The 20,499-nt window shown below is 41.5% G+C and overlaps 1 protein-coding gene across 2 annotated transcripts in view; it reads left to right on the forward strand.

Annotated features, from left to right (window-relative positions):
* col9a2 (procollagen, type IX, alpha 2) overlaps positions 1-17,014 on the forward strand; it is a 150,834-nt gene extending 133,820 nt beyond the window's left edge. Inside the window, exons 9-34 of one of the 2 annotated variants that reach the window (XM_037795526.1) lie at positions 1,074-1,097; positions 1,229-1,282; positions 1,386-1,439; positions 2,985-3,035; positions 3,123-3,179; positions 3,287-3,340; positions 6,255-6,308; positions 6,467-6,520; positions 6,978-7,031; positions 7,123-7,176; positions 7,322-7,375; positions 7,478-7,531; positions 7,636-7,689; positions 8,870-8,914; positions 9,015-9,068; positions 9,161-9,214; positions 10,103-10,156; positions 10,236-10,307; positions 10,673-10,708; positions 10,845-10,889; positions 11,326-11,358; positions 11,480-11,626; positions 11,713-11,767; positions 11,919-12,107; positions 12,194-12,271; positions 15,731-17,014. In XM_037795526.1, coding sequence (XP_037651454.1) covers positions 1,074-1,097; positions 1,229-1,282; positions 1,386-1,439; positions 2,985-3,035; positions 3,123-3,179; positions 3,287-3,340; positions 6,255-6,308; positions 6,467-6,520; positions 6,978-7,031; positions 7,123-7,176; positions 7,322-7,375; positions 7,478-7,531; positions 7,636-7,689; positions 8,870-8,914; positions 9,015-9,068; positions 9,161-9,214; positions 10,103-10,156; positions 10,236-10,307; positions 10,673-10,708; positions 10,845-10,889; positions 11,326-11,358; positions 11,480-11,626; positions 11,713-11,767; positions 11,919-12,107; positions 12,194-12,271; positions 15,731-15,936 — 1,740 coding nt within the window. In that variant the 3' untranslated portion in view covers positions 15,937-17,014. The remainder of the gene's footprint in view (positions 1-1,073; positions 1,098-1,228; positions 1,283-1,385; positions 1,440-2,984; positions 3,036-3,122; positions 3,180-3,286; positions 3,341-6,254; positions 6,309-6,466; positions 6,521-6,977; positions 7,032-7,122; positions 7,177-7,321; positions 7,376-7,477; positions 7,532-7,635; positions 7,690-8,869; positions 8,915-9,014; positions 9,069-9,160; positions 9,215-10,102; positions 10,157-10,235; positions 10,308-10,672; positions 10,709-10,844; positions 10,890-11,325; positions 11,359-11,479; positions 11,627-11,712; positions 11,768-11,918; positions 12,108-12,193; positions 12,272-15,730) is intronic. The other variant, XM_037795525.1, reaches the window with a different exon arrangement.
* Positions 17,015-20,499: the final 3,485 nt, after the last annotated feature.

A 20,499-nucleotide genomic window follows, 5' to 3' on the forward strand; every position in this document is an offset into this window, starting at 1 on the left:
TTAATTTGTAATGCATTGTATTTTATGAGCTCATTTTTTTTTTATTTTTTTTTAGCGTAAATTATGAAAAGTAAATTGTAATTGCGAGATACATCTAGTGGAGTAAAAAGTTCAATATTTCAATCTGAAATGTAGTCAAGTGGCATAAAAATGGAAATTTTCACTACAATACAATTACCTCAAAATTGTACTAGAGTGCAGTACTTGAGTAAATAATTATATACATGTAAGGTACATTGTGACTAATTAGATAACATCTCATAAGGCTGTCGCGATACTTATGAAAATGAGTTATGACGGGCTGAATTAGACATTGTCTAATGCCTAGTCGGTTTCCTAACAAACATATTGTAACCCAGCCGGTCTCATAAGGCAACCTCCCGAGTCCCTTTTTCTTCATGCCTGAATGCCTGACCAGCTGTGCCCCCTTTTCGTATTTAGTTTACCCAGATGTGGCATATGCCGTCTACAGCCGACATGAGCCTCATTTTTACACCATCCTTAATAAAGAAGAAAGGTGCCATCAATGATCCGCATTTTATGGACCATATAATCATTAAATGCGAGGCCAATATACCAGCAACACCATCTGTAACACAGTCTAATACCACTAGGTGGTGCTCCGTATCCATCTATCAAACATCCTCCTATATATTCAGACATTAAGTTCAGAGTCATCCAATGTCATGCTTGAATGCAACACTATTAGTTAAATCCCTTGTTTAGCATTAACAGGCGTCCTGTCTGAGGGCTGTTCTCGTACACCCAGCTGCCTCCGACAGGAGCGAGGAGCCCTGTGGGCTGTTCTTCCTCCGAGAAGGCTTACTTACTTAATTACTTTGTTTATAATTAATTCCAAGCAGAAGACACAGCAAACATAAACTGATTGTGTTCTGTTGTCTTTGTTCTTCTGGAGCACTGTTGACGCTGCACTCTGACACTGTACACAAGCATCACTGAATTACTGCCGCCGTTATTAATTGGCTTTTTGCAAATGTTAATTGATACTTTGACGGATTGGTTCCACTTGTCATACAGTAGTTTAACCCCCTCACCCGTTTGTGTCCTCGCAGGGACCCGGCCTTCCAGGACTGGCTGTAAGTAGCTCACATGGTGTAACACTTGATGCCTTTATCACTTAATGGCTTTGAGGTGTTGGGAATCATTGTGTTACTGCTGGTAGGCATTGTTTTTTTATTTTTTTTGCTCTGTGTCTCTCTCTGTCTAGGGCGCTGCAGGGCCAATTGGTCTTCCAGGTGAAATTGGAACATCTGGACCAAAGGTAGGACACCAGATTCAGTTTATTATACTGCCTTCATGACTTATAAACATCTCATAAAAAGGCTTATACATTCTTATTCACAGCTTATTTGTTCTGTTTTTAGGGTATCATGGGATCAGCTGGACCTTCAGGACTTCCTGGACCTCCTGGCAAGCCAGTAAGTGTCCAGGAAATATCTTATCCATCTCCCATCTCTCTGATGTTGGTGGTAAAATGCCTTTTGGAAAACCTGACATCAATAGGTTGGAGTGCTATTGAGTATCAGGTTGTTGAAGTGGGGATGGATGAAATAACAGGATCATCCTCTGTACATAGAGCACATTGCACATTGCAAACACAGTTGGTTGGGTTATAAAAATAACAGGGTAATTAGCATCAGCAACAATAGCAATAGCAACACTGATATCGATATTTGAGAGTTTGTGAAATCTGAAAACCATAAATTGGCGGCTTTTTTTTAAAAACATAACATACATAATTTTGATAAAGATCCCTTAATTTTTTTAATACAAATAAACTTGTAATTTCCCGCTGGTGGACAAACTATGCTACTGTTTATAAATTTTATATTTATATATATATATTTTAATATTATGTTATGTTTATATTATGTATTATTTTATATTATATTAATATTTCTAAATGTTTTGTTTTATTAGTTTATTTATAATTTATGTATTTATAGATTTAAATTACAGCACAGGATATGCAAAAGATTACCTTTAAAGTGACTTTAAACATAATTGTTGTCATATCTGTGCTGTAATGTAACCCATTATGCCAAAGATTACGTTAAAAGCGATACTTTAAACATAATCTTCGGCATATCTTTGCTGTAATTTCTTGTCGTATCGGCCGGCATGTAACATATCTTTTTGGCTGATGGATAAAACTGATGAATAAAACTGTGCCACTTGGATAAACTCAAACTTCATCCACAGAAATGATGTCACATTAAATCATTTCATATCTGAAGAGAGTTTTTTTCAGTGAGCTTGGTGACATCAGCTGTAAAATAGATAAAAGAGCTACCAGAAGGGCTCAATCAAGCATGTAGTTACATCAATCTAATAGCCGTTAACTTACATTATTGAATGAGATCACAGTGTAAAAGTAAAGCAAAGACGAACTCAACATTGCATCAACTAATCCTACGTTGAAGTGCGATCTGTTCTGCAAAAACCAGCAGCAATTAACATGCTTTTTAGAGTGCACTGTGTGATACCAAAGCAGCTAGCACAGCCACAGCTGCCTGCTGCTCGTACAGGTTCCAACAGACAGCGAGTGCTGAAACACTATAAACAGTTTTGAGCAGTACACTTTCAAATCTATTTTCCAGCGGTGTATGCCGTCTCCTGTGTGCATCTCTCTGAGTGGTTCCAAGGAAGGGGTGTGTCTTCATTGAGAGTGATGTTCCCGTCCCAGGGAGTGTATTTGTTTAGCTTTAGTGCTGTCCTAGGGTAAATAAACCCCCATTAGATCAGTGGGCTGTCTCATCTGACTGTAGCAGGAATACATCAGCCCCTGTACAGATACTTTGCTTCCTAACTCAATCTATAAACAGAGAGAAGGAAAAGATGGAGGGAGGAATAGATAGATCAGAGAGAAAGAGAGAGTGTGCTGGCTCAGCTCATGGGAGCAGAAGCAACTGTGACCAGGTGACTACCTTCATCCATCTCTACCTCTCTATCCATCCATCTAGGGTCCTCCGGGGAAGTTTATTGGTGGAGAAGAGGGAAGTGCAGACTTCCAGGTAAGATTTAATGACATACACTTTCTCACAGATCTGTTTTGACATCACTTTTTCATAATCTATATGTTTTCCTTTTCTCGAGAACAGTGTCCTCTTAACTGTCCAGCAGGACCTAAAGGCCCCCAGGGACTGCAGGGAGTCAAGGTGAGTGTTTCAAGTCATCCTGAAGGATTAAGCTCATTCAGCATCAATGTTTATGTCGCGTTGCAAAATTGTCGTGACACCCCTACTGACTGATTGTTGCCCTCCAGGGACACAAAGGACGTGCCGGAGTTCTCGGAGAGCCTGGCTTCATAGGAAAATCGGTGAGCTGCACGATCTCTGCTGGAACACACACATGCACTCAAACACCCGTACGTGCACATGCCGCACACTCGCCCACCATTCAGGACCAGCAGGGGCGAGGATTAGCTCTAATGAAGCCCCCCAGAGGCACATGACTGGCACTAATCTGGCTGCGATTAGTCAGGCCTGGCCCGGGCCCCGCAGTCAGCATGCAGCGATGCCAGATGAAAGGGGTGGTGAGGAGCCAGGTACATGAAGGGGAGGATGAGCGAGTCGGGGTTCGCGCAGCCCCTCTCACCTCGCTGTATTAAGCACAGCTAATGAGCGCACAGTGGGCTCTACTAGCCAGGCCCCAGGAATTAGACTCTGATCTTCCCACACAAGGAGCGCTCAACAACACCGAACTCACCACGTTTCCGCTCCTTCCAAGTCAGAACCAGTATCTTTAGAAGATCTGCCTTGACTCAAGGTTGCACAGTGGTGCTTCTCTCTCGTTTCTTCTTCTTAAAGACGGCCAGTACGAGCTGTTAAAGCTAAAACACAGATACCGTCTATGACGAATGTGCTTTTTTTTCCTATTTGCTATATTGCTTATGACTGTGATGAAATACAAGTAGGTTAGTGAGCAAGATCAGTATCACGTTTATTTTGAGACTGCTGAAAAATAGAACTAGACCAGCTAAAACTGACCTCGAGCTATGTTTGTGATGGATTTTATTGGTCTTATACTGGACAGGCATGATAATGACGCTGGTGAGGATAGTAAATGAGATCACTGATGCTGGTAGACCAATAAGATTAGCTCAGAATTAGGGCATTAATGCAAATTCATTTTAACGCCACTAAATTCTTGAACGCATTAACGCAACTTGCGATTTATGGGTAGTAGCGGGCTCAGTTTTGAAGCTAGAGTGAAGATACTGGTATCGTACGAAACAAGAAAAACCTAAGGAATCAATCGGTACCAACGATGTCATACTAGCTCCAAAGTTGTGCTAAATTTTGGGCAAGTCAGTACACTGACAGCTGTTGCGCTTGAGTTTGCCATGTTATGATTTGAACATATTTGTTCATGCTAAATGCAGTACCTGTGAGGGTTTCTGGACAATATTTGTCAGTTTTGTGTTAACTGATTTCCAATAATAAATATATACTTTACATTAATTTGCATAAAGCAGCATATTTGCCCACGCCCGTGTTTAGAGTATTAAATATTTGAGAATTCTCCATTTAAGGTACATTTTAAACAGATAAAAAAATGTGTGATTAATTGCGATTACCTCTGGACAATCATGCGATTAATCGTGATTAAATATTTTAATTGATTGACAGCCCTACTCATAATATCAGTGTTGTATTTGTTCTTAAAGGTGGAGTCAGTGATTCTAATCCAATACACTTTTTGTCAAATTCAGCGAATATCTCCTCACGGTTCCGCTGTCTGTGTGTGCAATGAAAAAAACATCCGGTGCGCATACCGGATCGAGCCACACAACACTATTAAATTTGTACACAAACATGAATTTAAAAACCACAAGTTGTTGCTGTAACTATTTCTTGGCAAACGGTGCACTGTCTTCCTGGAGTTTCAGCTGGTTGTTTGGCTACCTCACAACAAGTCTCCAGGAAGTCACGGGCATGGCCAAGAAATAGTTACAGTACATATTATCTATGAAAACAACAAACTTGTAATTTTTAAAGGGACTGTTTGTAACTTCTTACACGTACAAATCATTGCGGGTCGGTGTCCCATGCGCGCTCGCTTGTGGCTACGCTGTTCAGACGAGACTCCAACACAAACTACACGGAAGCACCAAAACCACAAAGTTATATCTAGTGAAGCACGTCTTGCAAAACAGTGTAGGCCGCGGTTGGAGGATGCGGGGGAGACCGTAGTTTTGTCTCTGCTGTACTCTGCTCCTCTGCCTGCTTGCCTTCACTCACACATGGCGCTCGATCTCGCTCTTTCGCTCCACTCTCACGTGCATGTGTGCACACTACACACTGCAGAAGAGTTAGTTTAGCTCTGAGAATATCTAGTGAATGTACAGTGGATGTTTTTGAAGGAATAAATGCAGACTACAGAGGTTTCCCGTGTCTTGTGAAGTGACGGGGGCTCCGCAGCGAGAAACGTTGTCGTCTCCGACCAAAACTCCGGTGTCTCCCCTGTTTCCTCCGACCGCGGTTGGGAGGCTGAAGCAGGAAAAGCCAACACTAGGATCAGTATTGATTCATGGAGAAACCTTTGTCTGGTCAGCTAACATTACTGCCAAGCAGCTGAAATATAGAGTGATATTGTGGTTTTAGCTGACGTGTGTCGCCTCACTGTTTTGAGCGATGCTCGTTGATGTCTATGTAGAGCGAGCGCAAGCGCGAGCAACAGGACGCTGACTTTCGTTTACTTAACAGCCACAGGTGTCACACTGATTCTTACAAACAGTCCCTTTAAGTGTAAATTAGTGAGCTCTAAAAGAGTCGGTTGGCTTATTTCTTATGTTGTTGTTAAACCCCCAGCTTCAGTTATTTATGCTAATCTAAGCTAAGCACCACCTGTCTCCATCTCCATACTAATGAAACAGACATCAGAGATCTCCTCATCTAACTCTCAGCAAAAAAAAAAAAGTGCATTTCCCAAAATGTCAAACTATTCCTATAATAACACAGATAAACCATCAAAAGCTGTTTTTTTAACTGGTTTAACTTCCACAACCACCTGATGATGGTTATTTGACTAGCTCATGGTAGGTGTTTGACAGGCTGGCTGACTAGCTGGAGATCGATTTTTAACAAGCAACATTTTTTCCAACTGGATGTTCTGTCCGGCTCAGAGTTTCTTGGGTCAAACTCTGTGGACATGGAGCCAAAAATCCAAGAGAGCAGCACAGAAAGATAATAACTAATTAGCTCTGTCCTTTTTTTCCTTTCCTCCACCAGGGTCCCATGGGAGAGGTGGGCTTCTCTGGTGAACAGGGCATCCCAGGACCTCCGGTAGGCTGACAATTCAACTTTTCTTAGCCTCTTTGAGAAGTTATAAACTCAGTCTAATGTTGTTTTTTTCACATGGTATTATCTAGATTTGACAGAACATTAACGATGTAGCATTTGCTCTACGTCTCACCGTGTTTTTCCCTTTGCTTCCTTCTAAGGGTCCGATGGGTCTGAGAGGTTATCCAGGAATGATGGGTCCTAAAGGGGAAGCAGTGAGTACCACCTAAATAACTTTTGTGTCCTCTTTTCTCTTTGGGTACGAGGCTTGTTCCCATTCTTAGACGAGCACCGAAGGAGGCACAGCCGGAACCTGCCCCCACTATACAAACATCATCCATTACCAGCAATGGGGACATATGGAAATGATGCTAACACAAATCTCTCCCCTCCTCTAATGAGTTGGGGTTGTCTGGGTCCACGGTGCCTCCATCTGTAGTTAATGATCCGCTGTAGCCATCCGTCTTACTGTTAACATTAGCCGCGTTAGCCAAGTTAGCGCGCCCCGGCTTAGTGCCAAAGCAAGAGTGGCTGGCTTCTCTGTGTAGCTCCCATTAGTGGAGTGAGTTAAGCGCTAATTACCCCTTTATCACAATGAATAGTACGCCTGCCGTGACTTAGCATCCTCCCTGATCTCAAGTGATTGATGCCACTTTTTTGGTTTTCCCGTAGGGGCCTCGTGGTTACAAGGGCATCAACGGACCTGTAGGAATACCTGGGCCTCCTGTAAGAACACACACACACACAGACGTGACTACTCATATTGTACCAACAGTACACCTTAGCTACTCTAAGTCTCTCTCTGTTGTTTTTGCAGGGTGAGGAGGGACCCAAGGGACCACCGGGAGAGGCAGGAGACAAGGGAGACAAAGTAGGTGACTCTCCTCCGTGTTTTCTCTTGAAGTTTATTGACAAAGCACGACAAAAAAAACACATTTCTCAGAATTTGAATGGGAGCAGTGATCCTGATGTGCATTTCAAAATACACTGACGCTGGTTTCGGTTATCTTCTGCAGGGCAGCCGAGGTATCCAGGGCCCACAGGGCGCGGTTGGCAAAAAGGGAGAGAATGTGAGTGAACGCACTTTTTCTTTGTGCACTAACACAGTTGCGGCAGTGTTTCGGAGAGTGTGCCAAATGGACTGACTCATCTACCTTGCTTTTTTTTTTAAGGGTCTGCCGGGTATTGATGGAAAAGATGGCACACCTGGTGTTCCTGGAATCAAGGTAAGGAGTTGCCAGCTGTCATAGAATGATGAGAAACTTCAATCACAGTAAAAAGATGGCCATTCATTCTTTCTTCTGTTCTTTTTTTTTTTCCTGTTCTGCAGGGCGGCCCTGGCCAGTCCGGGATGCCTGGTCCTCCTGGTCCTCAGGGAGCAGCGGTGAGTGATCCTTCAGTGTTGCACATGCAAATAAGCCCCGTCTGTAGAGGCTAATTGTCACTCAGACCACGTAGGGGGGGTCAATCTGTTCTCCACCTCCGTGCAACAAAGCCAGAACACAGACAAGCGGGAAGCAGCCTGTAAATTTTGGTATTTTTTGTTTTCTGGGCACTCATCCAGGTAACAGTGACCCTCTGACCCACGCTGTTTTAGAATTTAAACCACCTTGAAATAGCATTCTCCCTCCCACCGCGAGTGATTTATCACAATCAGACCAGTGGGTATACTCGGTGTGTGTGAAGTTGCGTTTGTGTGTGGGGTTGCGTTTGTGTACGTCGTTCTGACTAAGGGGTAATGGAGCATGAGATGCACACTTTGCTGTGTGGTCATTGCAGTGACACTAACGCTGCTGCAAACACACCGTAGCTTACCCTGCTCTATGCCTACTGTGATATACCATCACACACACACAGAGTCACTGCTGCAAGGTGTACGCCGCTAGCTGACACTGCAACTCGGCCTATTTTCAAAGTTATTATTATATCAGGCATCAGCACTATTACCACCCAAGTACTAATATCCCCATTCATCACCAGTTTCAGGTTCACTCTCTGTATTTCAAATATATGAAATATGGCTGTGAAAGTTAACGCGATGATAACATGTCAACGCCATTCATTTCTTTAACACATTAACGCAAGACACTGGCATCTTACGCAACTAGAAAACCTAAGGAATCCATTGGTACCAACTATGTCATTATAGTCACGAAGGAGGCTAAATAACGCTCAAAAGTTATGCTAAATTTTGGCAAGGAAAAACTGACATTTCATTTTGACCTCTGACCTCAAGATATGTGAATGAAAATGTGTTCTATGGGTACCCATGAGTCTCCTTTGTACAGACAGGCCCACTTTATGATAATCACATGCACACAATTGCATAAAGCAGCATACTGGCTCCCTCCCATGTTGATAAGAGTATTAAATACCTGACAAATCTCCCTTTAAGGTACATTTTGAATATAAAAAATGTGTGACTAATTGCGATTAAATATTTGAATCGATTGACAGCACTAATATGAAATAAATTGTATACCACACTCAGAAAACAAAGTAAAGATACTTTTTTTCCCCCCTTTTTGAAGAGTTTTCCTCAGTCTTGTTAATTCTGTCTGCAGGGATTGCCTGGCAGCCCAGGGTCAAAAGGTGGAGCTGGAGTTAAGGTAAGCCTTTTTATATTATATGTTATATTGACCTTTACTACCTTTTTTTCCCCATTTTTTAATATGTACCTTTCTCTCATCATTATTCTTCCATTGTTAGGGCGAGCCTGGACCTCGGGGTCATGCTGGCATGTCTGGTGCCTCTGGACCTCTGGTAAAACATATGAACAAAATATATTATTCTTCAGGTATTCCAATTGTGTTCTTATATTGTGCAGTAGGGTGAATAATTGCACTTCCTCCTAGGGCGAGCCTGGTCTTCCTGGTGAGGCTGGTATGGAAGGAGTTCCTGGACCCAAGGTACAAATCCAGAATTATCACATGAAGGCACTAAATACTAGACATGTCCCGATACCTGAACGCGTGGTATCGGCCTATACCGAGAACCGATCCGATACCAGCGTGATAAAACATATATAGGTATTATTATTATTATTTAACAGCTGTTTACTATTGATCATGTAAGGATGTGATATGATCCCTATCTTTGTTGTACGGCCTGGCTCAGGTTAAACCCTTAAAAAAACATAAACAAATACATACAGAGAATGAATGCAATAGAACTTTATTTTATTATTTAGTTACAAAGAACATAAATAAGTGAAGCTAGGAATAAATAACAATTGTGTATTCTCTTAGCTGTCTCTTCAGTGGACAGCCTGTGTGCTAATTTGTCCTGCAGGGTGCAATATTCACAAAACCCTACTAGGGTCCTGCCACCCCTCAAAACAGAAGCGTTACATATTGTATATATCAGCGTTTCACTTGTTCTATTTGTGAAATATAGTCAAATGGCTGACATGTTCCTTGCTCTTACTACCGCTACACTCTTCACTAGCACCACACTGTTTTTGTTTGCTATTGTCACGTGACGGAACTACCTACAATCAGTTCTCCTTCGCTAGTCTAAAACAGTAGTTGCCAGAGGCAGCCATGATACATCCAGGGCGACAGCACAGTGATGGCTACTGTTTTGAAGCAACAAAAGAACAATAGATTTCCAGTTAAACAAGTTGATTTGTTTTTCTGGGTTAATAAATTATGGTATCAAATCGGTGCATAGACTGGTGTACTCGCTGATACCGAATCTTGGACAGTACCGGACGCATTTCCGATTCTGTTATTGGAACAGCTCTACTAAAAACTGCAACTGTGAAGGCTACTACTCACGTTAACTGTCTTCTACAGGGTGACAGAGGCCAGCGGGGAGCAGTTGGGCCTCTGGGAGTGGTCGGCAAACCTGTAAGTTGCTTCTTTGCTTTTGTTTTTTAGCTCATCTACAACTATACTTTCCTATATAAATTTTAATTTGTCTTAACAGGGAGGCAAAGGAGAGAGAGGACCAATCGGTATCCCAGGCGCCCAGGGTCTTAGTGGAACCAAGGGAGACAAGGTGTGTACATGAACATACAGTATATTGCTTTGTAAAAACATGTGCATCATTGCCTACGTTCAAACACTCACACATAATGATTTAGTTACCCAGACTTGTCCATTGGGGGCAGTGTTTACCCATGAATAAAAGTCACACCAATCCACAGTAAATCACTGAATGAGGCAGGCAATATAAATAAGCAATATAAATGATAATCTGAGCATCCTCATCTTCTGTGTTTTAGAGATGCGACTACATCTTTCTTACTTTGTGATCTGCGGTGTCACTGGCTTGAATCAACATTTAGTTCTTGTGATTTTTGAAGGATATTATAATGTAGATGTAACCATATTTATATGTACCAAAACCATCTTTCTTTCCAGGGCTTCCAAGGAAAAGTCGGGTCAAAGGGAGACGATGTGAGTAGCAGTTTTTAAAACCGGATTGTCAGACACTTTATTGTTGTATTTCAGCTCCAATGCTGACAAATGTGTTCTACAGTCATCCTTCTCTCTCAACCCTTTTTTTTATCTTTTTCCTCTCTGTCGCTTTTAGGGTGACCCCGGTGTTGAGGGATTGGCTGGCGAGAAAGGTGAAAAGGTAAAAATCATTACTGCGGTACCTAAAGCTGTTTCAAAACTTTTTTTTGTTATAAAGAACCACAAAAGTCTCTGAATCTACAAAATCCCAGAACTCGCAGGCTTTAGATAAGAGGGGTTTAAACATTTGGCTCCGAAAGGCATCAAAGCAAAAGTGATATATAGCAGAAAATGTCATAGCCGTACAGAAGTTAAGACGAAGAGGAAGTCTGTTTTTGTATTTGCATGCAAATCCCCATAATAGTCCAGATGGCAAATGAGCTATTTACATGACAGTGAAGCGATGATGCACGTTGGCTCTTTGAAGCAGCATTTTTTAGACATTCATTTACAATATTCATTCTTGAATTATTGCTCAATGAGTGTCTCTGGGGCGGGTATGATAGATGGAAGTGATGAATGTGAAAATGACAAAGTCTCTGTGTTTGCTGTGACAGGGTTTGTCTGGTGAACCCGGCCCCAAAGGACAGGTGAGGAAATCTGATTCTTTCCTTCCATTTGTTCCCTTTTTTAGAATTTCCTTTTTACTTTTAACCATGAATTTTCATCGGCATCTTTCTTTACTCTCCCGTGATGCTCCTCTCTTTGCAGCAAGGAATTCAGGGTGACTCGGGACACAACGGACCCACTGGAGACCCTGGTAAACCCGGAGACCAGGGACCATCAGGACTGCCAGGTCCTAGGGGACTCAATGGAGAGCGAGGAGTACCTGGCATGCCAGGCATTCAGGGATCAGAAGTGAGTCCAGTTTATGATGCATGGAAGATATACTTGGACGTTTGCCGTCTCTTTTGTAATGCCCAGAATCCTCCTCTTCTCTCCAGGGACGCGATGCATCTGACCAGCATATTATTGAAGTGGTGTTGAAGATGTTGCAGGGTGAGCGTCTAGACCTGAATATTCACCTTTGATGTCCATAGGGGAGATTAGATTAGCTCATTTCCCCGAAGCTACTTTCATCTCCTGAGCAATCAGTCGGCCATCATCAAAGGTAATTTAATCAAAAGTGATGATGCTGCCTCTGTTACAGAGAGGCTGGCTGCGGTGGCGGTGAGCGCCAAGAGGGCTGTGCTCGGTGGAGCGGGTGTAATGGGACCTCCCGGGCCCCCTGGACCTCCGGGGTCAGCTGGTCCTCAGGGTCCACATGGTTTACCTGGTGCCCGTGGTATTCCTGGCATGATAGGAGGACATGGACAGATTGGAAACACAGGACTTAAAGGTAGAAATGTGATGAATACATAGTAGAAATTGTAGTTTGTTTGTTTTTTTTCTACATCTGAGCCCATCCTCTGTTGTGTTCCCCAGGAAAGAGAGGGGCAAAGGGAGATAGAGGAGATCCTGGTAAACCTCATCCAGGAGCACCGGGACCCCCAGGAATACAAGGTAAGAGCGGAAGCCTCCCATAACTGAAAAAAAGAGGTTTGTGCAATAAGGCCCTGTTCAGACCTGGCATTAACATGCGTCTTGGGTGATCAGATCACAAGTGGACAGCTCTAAGTACGTCTGTTCACACCTCCACATGCGTCTTGAGTGACCACTTGTGATTGGATCTCACTTCCCCGTTATATATGCAAATACAGCAGACGTTGTGACGTAATATCAGTAGTAATATCCTCCTGCTGGGAGCTCTTGATGTCTTTGGCAGTGATTGAGAAGTGTTATTCTCCAGGCTGCCACATTGTCACTAGATGCTGGAAATCCCTCGTTAGCATTGGTAGTCCCTCATACAGACGTAGTTAATTAGGGATGGCAGCAGATGCAGCCACAATACCGGAGACCACCAAGATCCAGGTGAAACCCTGCTCCCAGTGTGATCCCACTCCAGGTGTGACCCTGTATTAATTAACCAGTAGAACTACTTCATTCAAGATGCGGCCTACAGTTGCAATAGACACATGCCAGGAACAATATACAATAGCCGGTATTCATAAGTAAGTCAGTACGAAATTTTCAGAACCATTGTCCATACTCAAGCCAGTGTTGGAATTTACAGTAAAACTTTAGCTTATACATACATACACAGGCACACGTTAAGACTATCTGAAGATACCCCGTTGTTTATGCCAATCATATTTGTCAGTACAAAAGAGCATGTGCTGTTGCAGGGAACAGTGAGAGGCTGTGAAGTGACTATATACTGTACTTGCCTCTGCAGACTCAAGCCAATACTAGTATTTACAGTAAAACAATCAGGTGTAATCAACACATAAAAACACACATCGTCAGACTATCTAATGATAGATTATAGGTAGGAAATACCCCGACGTCTATCATATCTATATGCCGGTAGAAACCGCTCATGCCACGATGATAACCGGTTAACATTACTCATTTAAAGTATTTATGCTGAATAATAAATAATATGCCATACGTATGCCTGGTTGATGTTCTGCCACATGTAGTTTTATTAATGTGTGATTGTATTATTTTTGGCACGTTCAATAATAAAAGTATTATTTGGTTAGATTGCTCTAAATTTCTGTTATCAATTAGTCAGACTGGCTACGGTGGTTGGGCTAACAATATCCATGTCAGCTTAGCCTAGCTCTATTATTGGCCTCAGGACACATTGGCAAGTATCAAATTACTTTATATATTTACGGCGCTGTGTTGTTAATATATACAGAAAAAAAAATACCGGGAGCAGGTGCTGGACTGACAATGGCCTAACATTTTCAATGGAGCAGCACACCCCTCCAGGGTCCGGCTCATGCCACTAAACCACACCATCAGCCACTTTTCGGTCTTGGCGCTACTGGGTCTGAGCTATCAGGTCTCGAGTGCGTTCACACCTGTACTTAGAGCTGTCCACTTGTGACTGGATCACCCAGGACTCGTGTTAATGCCAGGTCTGAACAAGGGCCTGAGAAACTGAAGGACTGAATGCATTACAGCTCCTGCCACAGGAGAGGCTGCTCAGAGGCATTTTAAAAGCATCATTAACTCCAGTCATTTAACAGATGCTGTTGAATGAGAATGTAATAGCATTGCAACAGTACACACTAATTCAAACAGTGGAAAACACACTCCCCTGTGCACACAATTTTAAATATATGCATACGTACAGTACACATGTGTAATCCAAGTCCAGAGTGGGAGTTAAGAGAGATAAACTCAACATCAACCTAAAGGGGAACTACACCCATTTTCAAAATTCATTTGTGTTATTCCTATGGTCTAACACAGTCCAAAAAAATATTAGTAAACATGAACTACTCCCTCCCAAAGTCCAAAAAATAGAGTGCTAAAATTCAAATTTAGGATGTCATAGGGTATAAAGTGTGGACAATGAATTGGGAGAGATGTTCTAGATGACACTGAGAGCCCCCAGGGGAATGATCTCAGTATATGGGTACATTTTCTGTTTCACAACTGAGAACACTACAATAAAATAAAGTTTATTTGGGTATAAAAAAAAAATCAGTCTCCCATTTATTGTCAATGAAGCAGCTCCATACTTTATACCCTATGACATCACAAGTTTGAGACTAACTTCTCAGCACTGGGTTGCACCAGCTATGCGTAAGTTCAAACTAGACTACGTCTAACTTAAGTTGGAGTTTAAATAGCGTAAAATAGCGGTTGGCATGGCGCATTGTTTTGAAAGGGTGGGATAACTTTGTTGGATGAGAAGAAGCAAATTATACTGGCTTCGGCAACAAGCTCCGTGATAGATTACCCCTTGGCCGTTCATAATGACTGATATATACATCACATTTTTGTTTTCCACGAGCGGACACAGAGGATTATTTACCTGCTGGCAGCAGATTTGCAATATAACACGGACAGAAACGGGGCTTCGGTCCTTCCCTGCGAGTATGTCAGGGACTATTATTTTGCTTCAGGATAGCTTCAAAACTTGGTTGGTGATTCAATTCAAGTGTAACACGACACGATTAGTCGCACTATCGTTATGTCAGCGATGTGTAAAAGTGCATAACTTAACGACACATAAAATAACACATATGGTAAGTGGGCAATTACATATAAATATCCCCTGTGCCACATTGATGAGAAAATATATCGGCTTAGATAACTTTCTAATCAACAACTACGAATTCATAACAGTTTGCCAGTGTATGCTATCATGATATGTTAGTTAGAACATTACAATTCAATCTGCCCAATAACTTTACCGTTATATTAAATTACCCTATGTTGTAGTTGACGGTTTCACCACTCGATGTCATTGTTGTTATTTTGCATGTTAGCTGTAGATTAATAATAACTTTATTTATATAGCACCTTTAAAAAATAAGGATTCAAAGTTTGATAAAACTTGATAAAAGTAATTAAGATCCAAGATTAAGGTTGGATAATTATTACCTAATCATAAAGCACTGTCCTAGTTTACGTACCTTTTTGTTATTTGGTGATTAATGTTAGCTGTTTTTAGCCGTTAGCCTCTTTGCTAAACTGCATCAAGTATAGTGCTTTTCACAGATCGGACACAGATTGCGAAAATGTAATTTTCTGCGACTATATTTTGGTTAGTGTGGATTTAACACCAGAGTAACTAAGATGAACCTTATGTGTCTGTTGTAAAAACAAAACATTGACGCAGCTTTAGGATCAAACTGACTAGTTTTAACATATCGTTTCATGTGGACTTTACACCCTAACTTAGGAGAGAACTTATGTACAGCTGGTGCAACAGTCTGCTGGTTTCTGGCTTTGAGAAAGGGGAGCTCTTGTTCACAGATATTAATCAAACTTTCCTAAGCCATAGAGATAACATATTGGAATTCTTAATTTAGGTCGTGTTCTTCTCTTTAAGTGCAATCTTGAACCCTGAAATTCAGTGAAAATCCCCATTTCATGTTGAAAACTCACCCTCCGCAGGTCCTCCTGGTGTTGATGGCGCGGCTCGGGACGGTAGGCACGGCGAGAGAGGACCTCAGGGATCAGCCGGAGAGGCCGGTCGTCCCGGTAAGGCGGGTTCGGCAGGTCTTCCGGGCTATTGCGAGGCGGCGATGTGCTTGGCTGCGTCGGCGTACACCTCCCCGAGACTACAGGAGGCGGGATCAATCAAAGGACCCAATATTTAGAGACCTGCCTCTCCATCAGCAGCTCACAAACACCTGGGAGAGAGAGAAAGAAGGAGAGACACACCACTCTTCTAAGTAAGGACAACAACGAGAACAAAGGTTAGGGGACAATAATAGTGACTGGTGTAGCGCCACCCTCCTGAAACTGACAACCTGATGTTTTGACTGGTGGGACATACTCTGATCTTAATCCCCCAAATCACCATGACAACAGCGGCTCACAGCCACCCACATCTTTCTGAATTCTCTAGTGTTTTTTTGGATGATGTCAGTGTCAGTCCCATCCAAATATCCCAGCAGTGAAAGAGGAACAAATTTATATTGCATCTCCTTGTCTCCCACCAACACAGTAACTATGAGCTGAGAACTAAGCCTGGTGAAAGGTGCTTTTTCTGTTACGGCGTGGTCACTTTAAATAGTTTTACATATGCAATATTTCATTTGAGACGTGTTTTTTAAGTTTAAACGCCCTGCCCCTCTTTGCAACATCACACCCGCTGCCTTAAAAGTGTACAAAAAGGACCAATAAATGATTGAAATTGACACTCCGTACTGTACTGTATTGTAAAATGTAGTATCTTATCTGTAAGCTTTAGTGAAAACCCTGATTTACCTCGTGTACATTGCCCTCCCCTCCCCTCCCAATCCCCGCTTTCTTCCCAAAGTCTCATTTTAGAAACTAACGACTAGCTTGATCTCGTCCTCTTGTTGCCTGGCAACAGCATATCCCGATGGGCACTCCCATCTCCCACAATGCAGTGCTGTAAATCTTTGTAAATGTGTGTTGATTATTATGTAGAGAAAAAGGAATGGGTTACGATATGCACCAACAAAAAATACTGTGTTAATAAATTCAGTGAGTAATAAAAAAGTTTCGACAGAAATAACTTTTCTCAAGACGAATGAGAACCGAATGTGCTTCCTATGCCACTGTCAACTTTCCACAGGGTGTCAGCTATTTAATGACCGATTTATTGTCATCAATAAAAGCTATTTATTGTTCTTTATATAATCATCTGTAAAGAGGGTTTTGCTGTTCAGGTCAACCCAAACCAATAAAGAAGAACCTTTTATAAAACCTAATGCTCTTCTGTATCATGTCAGAAAATGGAAATAGGTCTCTTTCAGCTCCTTTTCATTTCTCCTTTTCTAAGTCTTTAATAGTATCAATAATTCATGTAACATATACACAAGCTGGAGAGTTGATGGACACACCATCAGAGTCAAGCAGGCCTCTATTTGAAGTGACTGACTGACTTCCCAACAAGAAATATGAACTACTACAAAGAGAGAAACACAATCCTACCACAAAGAGATTCAAAACAGCACCAAAGAGATGCAAACATACATTACTACTACTACAAAGACACGCAAAACTACAGTGGCTGAGAAGGGTCAAACAAATGCAAAAGCCAGAACACAACGGAATTTAGACACTTGTTAGCAACCACCTTTTTTAAAACACATAAAAGCTTCAAATATTCACAAGTGGGGTATTTACTGACACATTTTATATTGTAGAACAAAACATTAAAGTCTCTGAAGGTTGTGTTGACCACAGACCTTAAATCAGGCGTCTAATGCAAAAACGCATTGATTTCCAGAGGAGGGAACCAGAAGTGATAAAATGCTGACTCATTTCTGAGTTTTAAAAAGCCTGTAGCAACTCATAACATAATAACCGCACATATTGTAGTAAAGAAAATGTAATAATCAGCACAAAAAGTTGAATAATGTAATAATTAAAAAAAAAAAAAAGAGTACTCTGCTTGTCTTCTTAAAGCATAGGGACCCTCTAGTTTTACATGACTCAAATGGAGTAGATCATTTAAAGCAATTATATTGTGGTCAGTCACTGAATGACTACATTGAGACCAGCTTGAGGTTGTCTAACGTTTTGTAGATTGTTACCTAAAATGGTTTGCTGCTTGGATCAGCACAAAATTACAGTACCTGGAATAATTATGTATTTAACATGCTAAAAATTACCAGTATATTGAATTCAGCATCATCTCTGTAAAGGTTATTACATTATGAGCTTTTATTACATTTTAATTATTATATTATGCGCAGTTATTTATGTTATGAGTTGCTACAAAACCTAGTGTATCTCTGCATCTGAATGATGTGAAACCGCTTGAAACAGACAGCAGAGTGTGTGACAGCCGAGGGGGTCTCCAGTGCGCTCAGTGCACTTTGCATCTGACTGCACAGTCGTGTTCACTGCAGCGATTTTACACACAAAATGTATCTGAAAACTAAATGATGATATATGCACTGTATTAGAAGACAAAGTTTAGGGAAGCAGCTATGCGCTGCCCTTCATCGGAAGGTGGAAAAACGACACCAACAGAAACACTTCTGATCAGGCACGAATCTTACCATTATAGCTTATTGCCCACACAAATGTTAACTTCACCACAAAACAATTCAGTGCAGGCCAGATCTACTTTATCATAAATATTCAAACCAGTGTTATTTGTGGTTGTGCTAGTGAGCCATACTCCATAAGCACCTTTTTCAACTGTAAAAGATAAACCAACTAAAATCAAATTCTGCTCAATAGGCTATTTCATCAGTGCTGTCTAAACCCCTGGAGCATAGATGAGGGCCGGACAGTATGCTACCGATATTCATGGTCGGTTATAGAGCACACCGCAGCTGTTGAAATTATCATCATCGATTGTAGAAATTCAAGACATCATATAGCATTAAAGAATTGCAAAACAGAGTCATAGTTTCAATAATATCTTCTACTACTGTGCATATATCAACAATTATATTTTTTGTGTGTAAAATTGCTGCAGTGAACGTGACTGTGCAGTCAGACGCAAAGTGCACAGAGCTTCCACGCTGACATAATGTTTAGTGTGTGTGACGTTACTGACTGTCGCTGTGAACCGACATAAAACCATCATATGGTGGCTGCACATGTGTGTGTGACCGGCAGAAAAATCTGACATAAGACTCCAATCGGCTGCTGATTGACGCATCTCTAGCTGTTAGTTTAGAAAGCGATTGATTCGGAGCGCGCATTTTAAACGTCAATATCGTAGTCAATCATGTTCATTTCATTGTGGGAAGCCCAAATCGTGATCGCGATTAGTATTCGATTAATTGTGCAGCCTTAGTTTCACGTCATGCAGATGAAGAGAGACAGTGGGCTTTTTAGGAAATAATTAATGAGGTCCTGACGTCATAGCTGACTACAGCCATGGCTCCATGGGAAGAAATCAACAGGTTTTTTTATTTCCCCAGCCATCATAGAGAGCGAGGGGAATCTGTCTGTAGTGAAACAGGCGAGCTCACAGACAGACTGGGAGTCTTGATCAATATGGTTAATAAATTCAAAACACATACACAGCGGGATATATACAGCGGGATATTTGTGTTCAGATTACGCTTCACTAAACGTGACAAAAATAGACTTGAAGAGAAGTGTGGATTGATACGGTTAATAAAATGGATGCGTATCTGTTCAATGAGACGCACGTCAAACGCTTCTAGAAACGCTTTCTACATGGATTGCTACCGGCAATAATAGTTGGCCCGTTGCATAGTCAACTTCCTTTGTGTTGTGACTTTTGCATTCACTCGACCCTTCTCAGTCACCTTGCAAAAAAACTATGGAGATGCAAAACAATGCAAGACAACTAAAAAGAGATGCAAAATAACTACAGATGCAAGACAACTCCAAACTGATGCAGAACAACTTCAAGATGCAAAACAACTCCAGCGAGATGCGAAACAACTACAAAGCTTTGCATAACAACTCTGAGATGCAAAACAACTACAAAGCGATGAAAAACAACTCAGAGATGCAAAATAGCTCTGAGATGCAAAACAATTACAAAGCGATGCAAAACAACTCTGAGATGCAAAACAACTACTAAGTGATGCAAAACAACAACAGAGAGATGTAAAACAACTACAAAGAGATGCAAAACCACAACAGAGAGAAGTAAAACAACTCCAGGATGATGCAAAACAACAACAGATGCAAGACAACTACAAAGAGATGCAATACAACTCCAAACTGATGCAGAACAGCTCCAAATAACTCCAAAGCGATGTAAAACAGCACCAAAGAGATGCAAAACAACTACAAAGTGATGCAAGACATCACTTTGCATAGAGATGCAAAACAATTACAAAGCCATGAAAAACAACTACAGAGATGCAAAACAGCACCAGAGATGCAAAACAACTACAGCGAGATTCGAAACAACTACAGAGCTTTGCATAACAACTACAGAGAGATGCAAAACAACTCCAAAACGATGCAAAACAGCTCTGAGATACAAAACAATTACAAAGCCATGCAAAACAACTCTGAGATGCAAAACAACTACTAAGCGATGCAAAACAACAACAGAGAGATGTAAAACAATTCCAGGATGATGCAAAACAACTGCAAAGCAATGCAAAACAACAACAGAGAGATGTAAAACAACTACAAAGAGATGCAATACAACTCCAAACTGATGCAGAACAGCACCAAAGAGATGCAAAACAACTACAAAGTGATGCAAGACAAGTACAGAGAGATGCAAAACAATTACA

Source organism: Sebastes umbrosus, chromosome 15 (genome assembly GCF_015220745.1).
Source record: "Sebastes umbrosus isolate fSebUmb1 chromosome 15, fSebUmb1.pri, whole genome shotgun sequence".
Classification (NCBI taxonomy): domain Eukaryota; kingdom Metazoa; phylum Chordata; class Actinopteri; order Perciformes; family Sebastidae; genus Sebastes; species Sebastes umbrosus.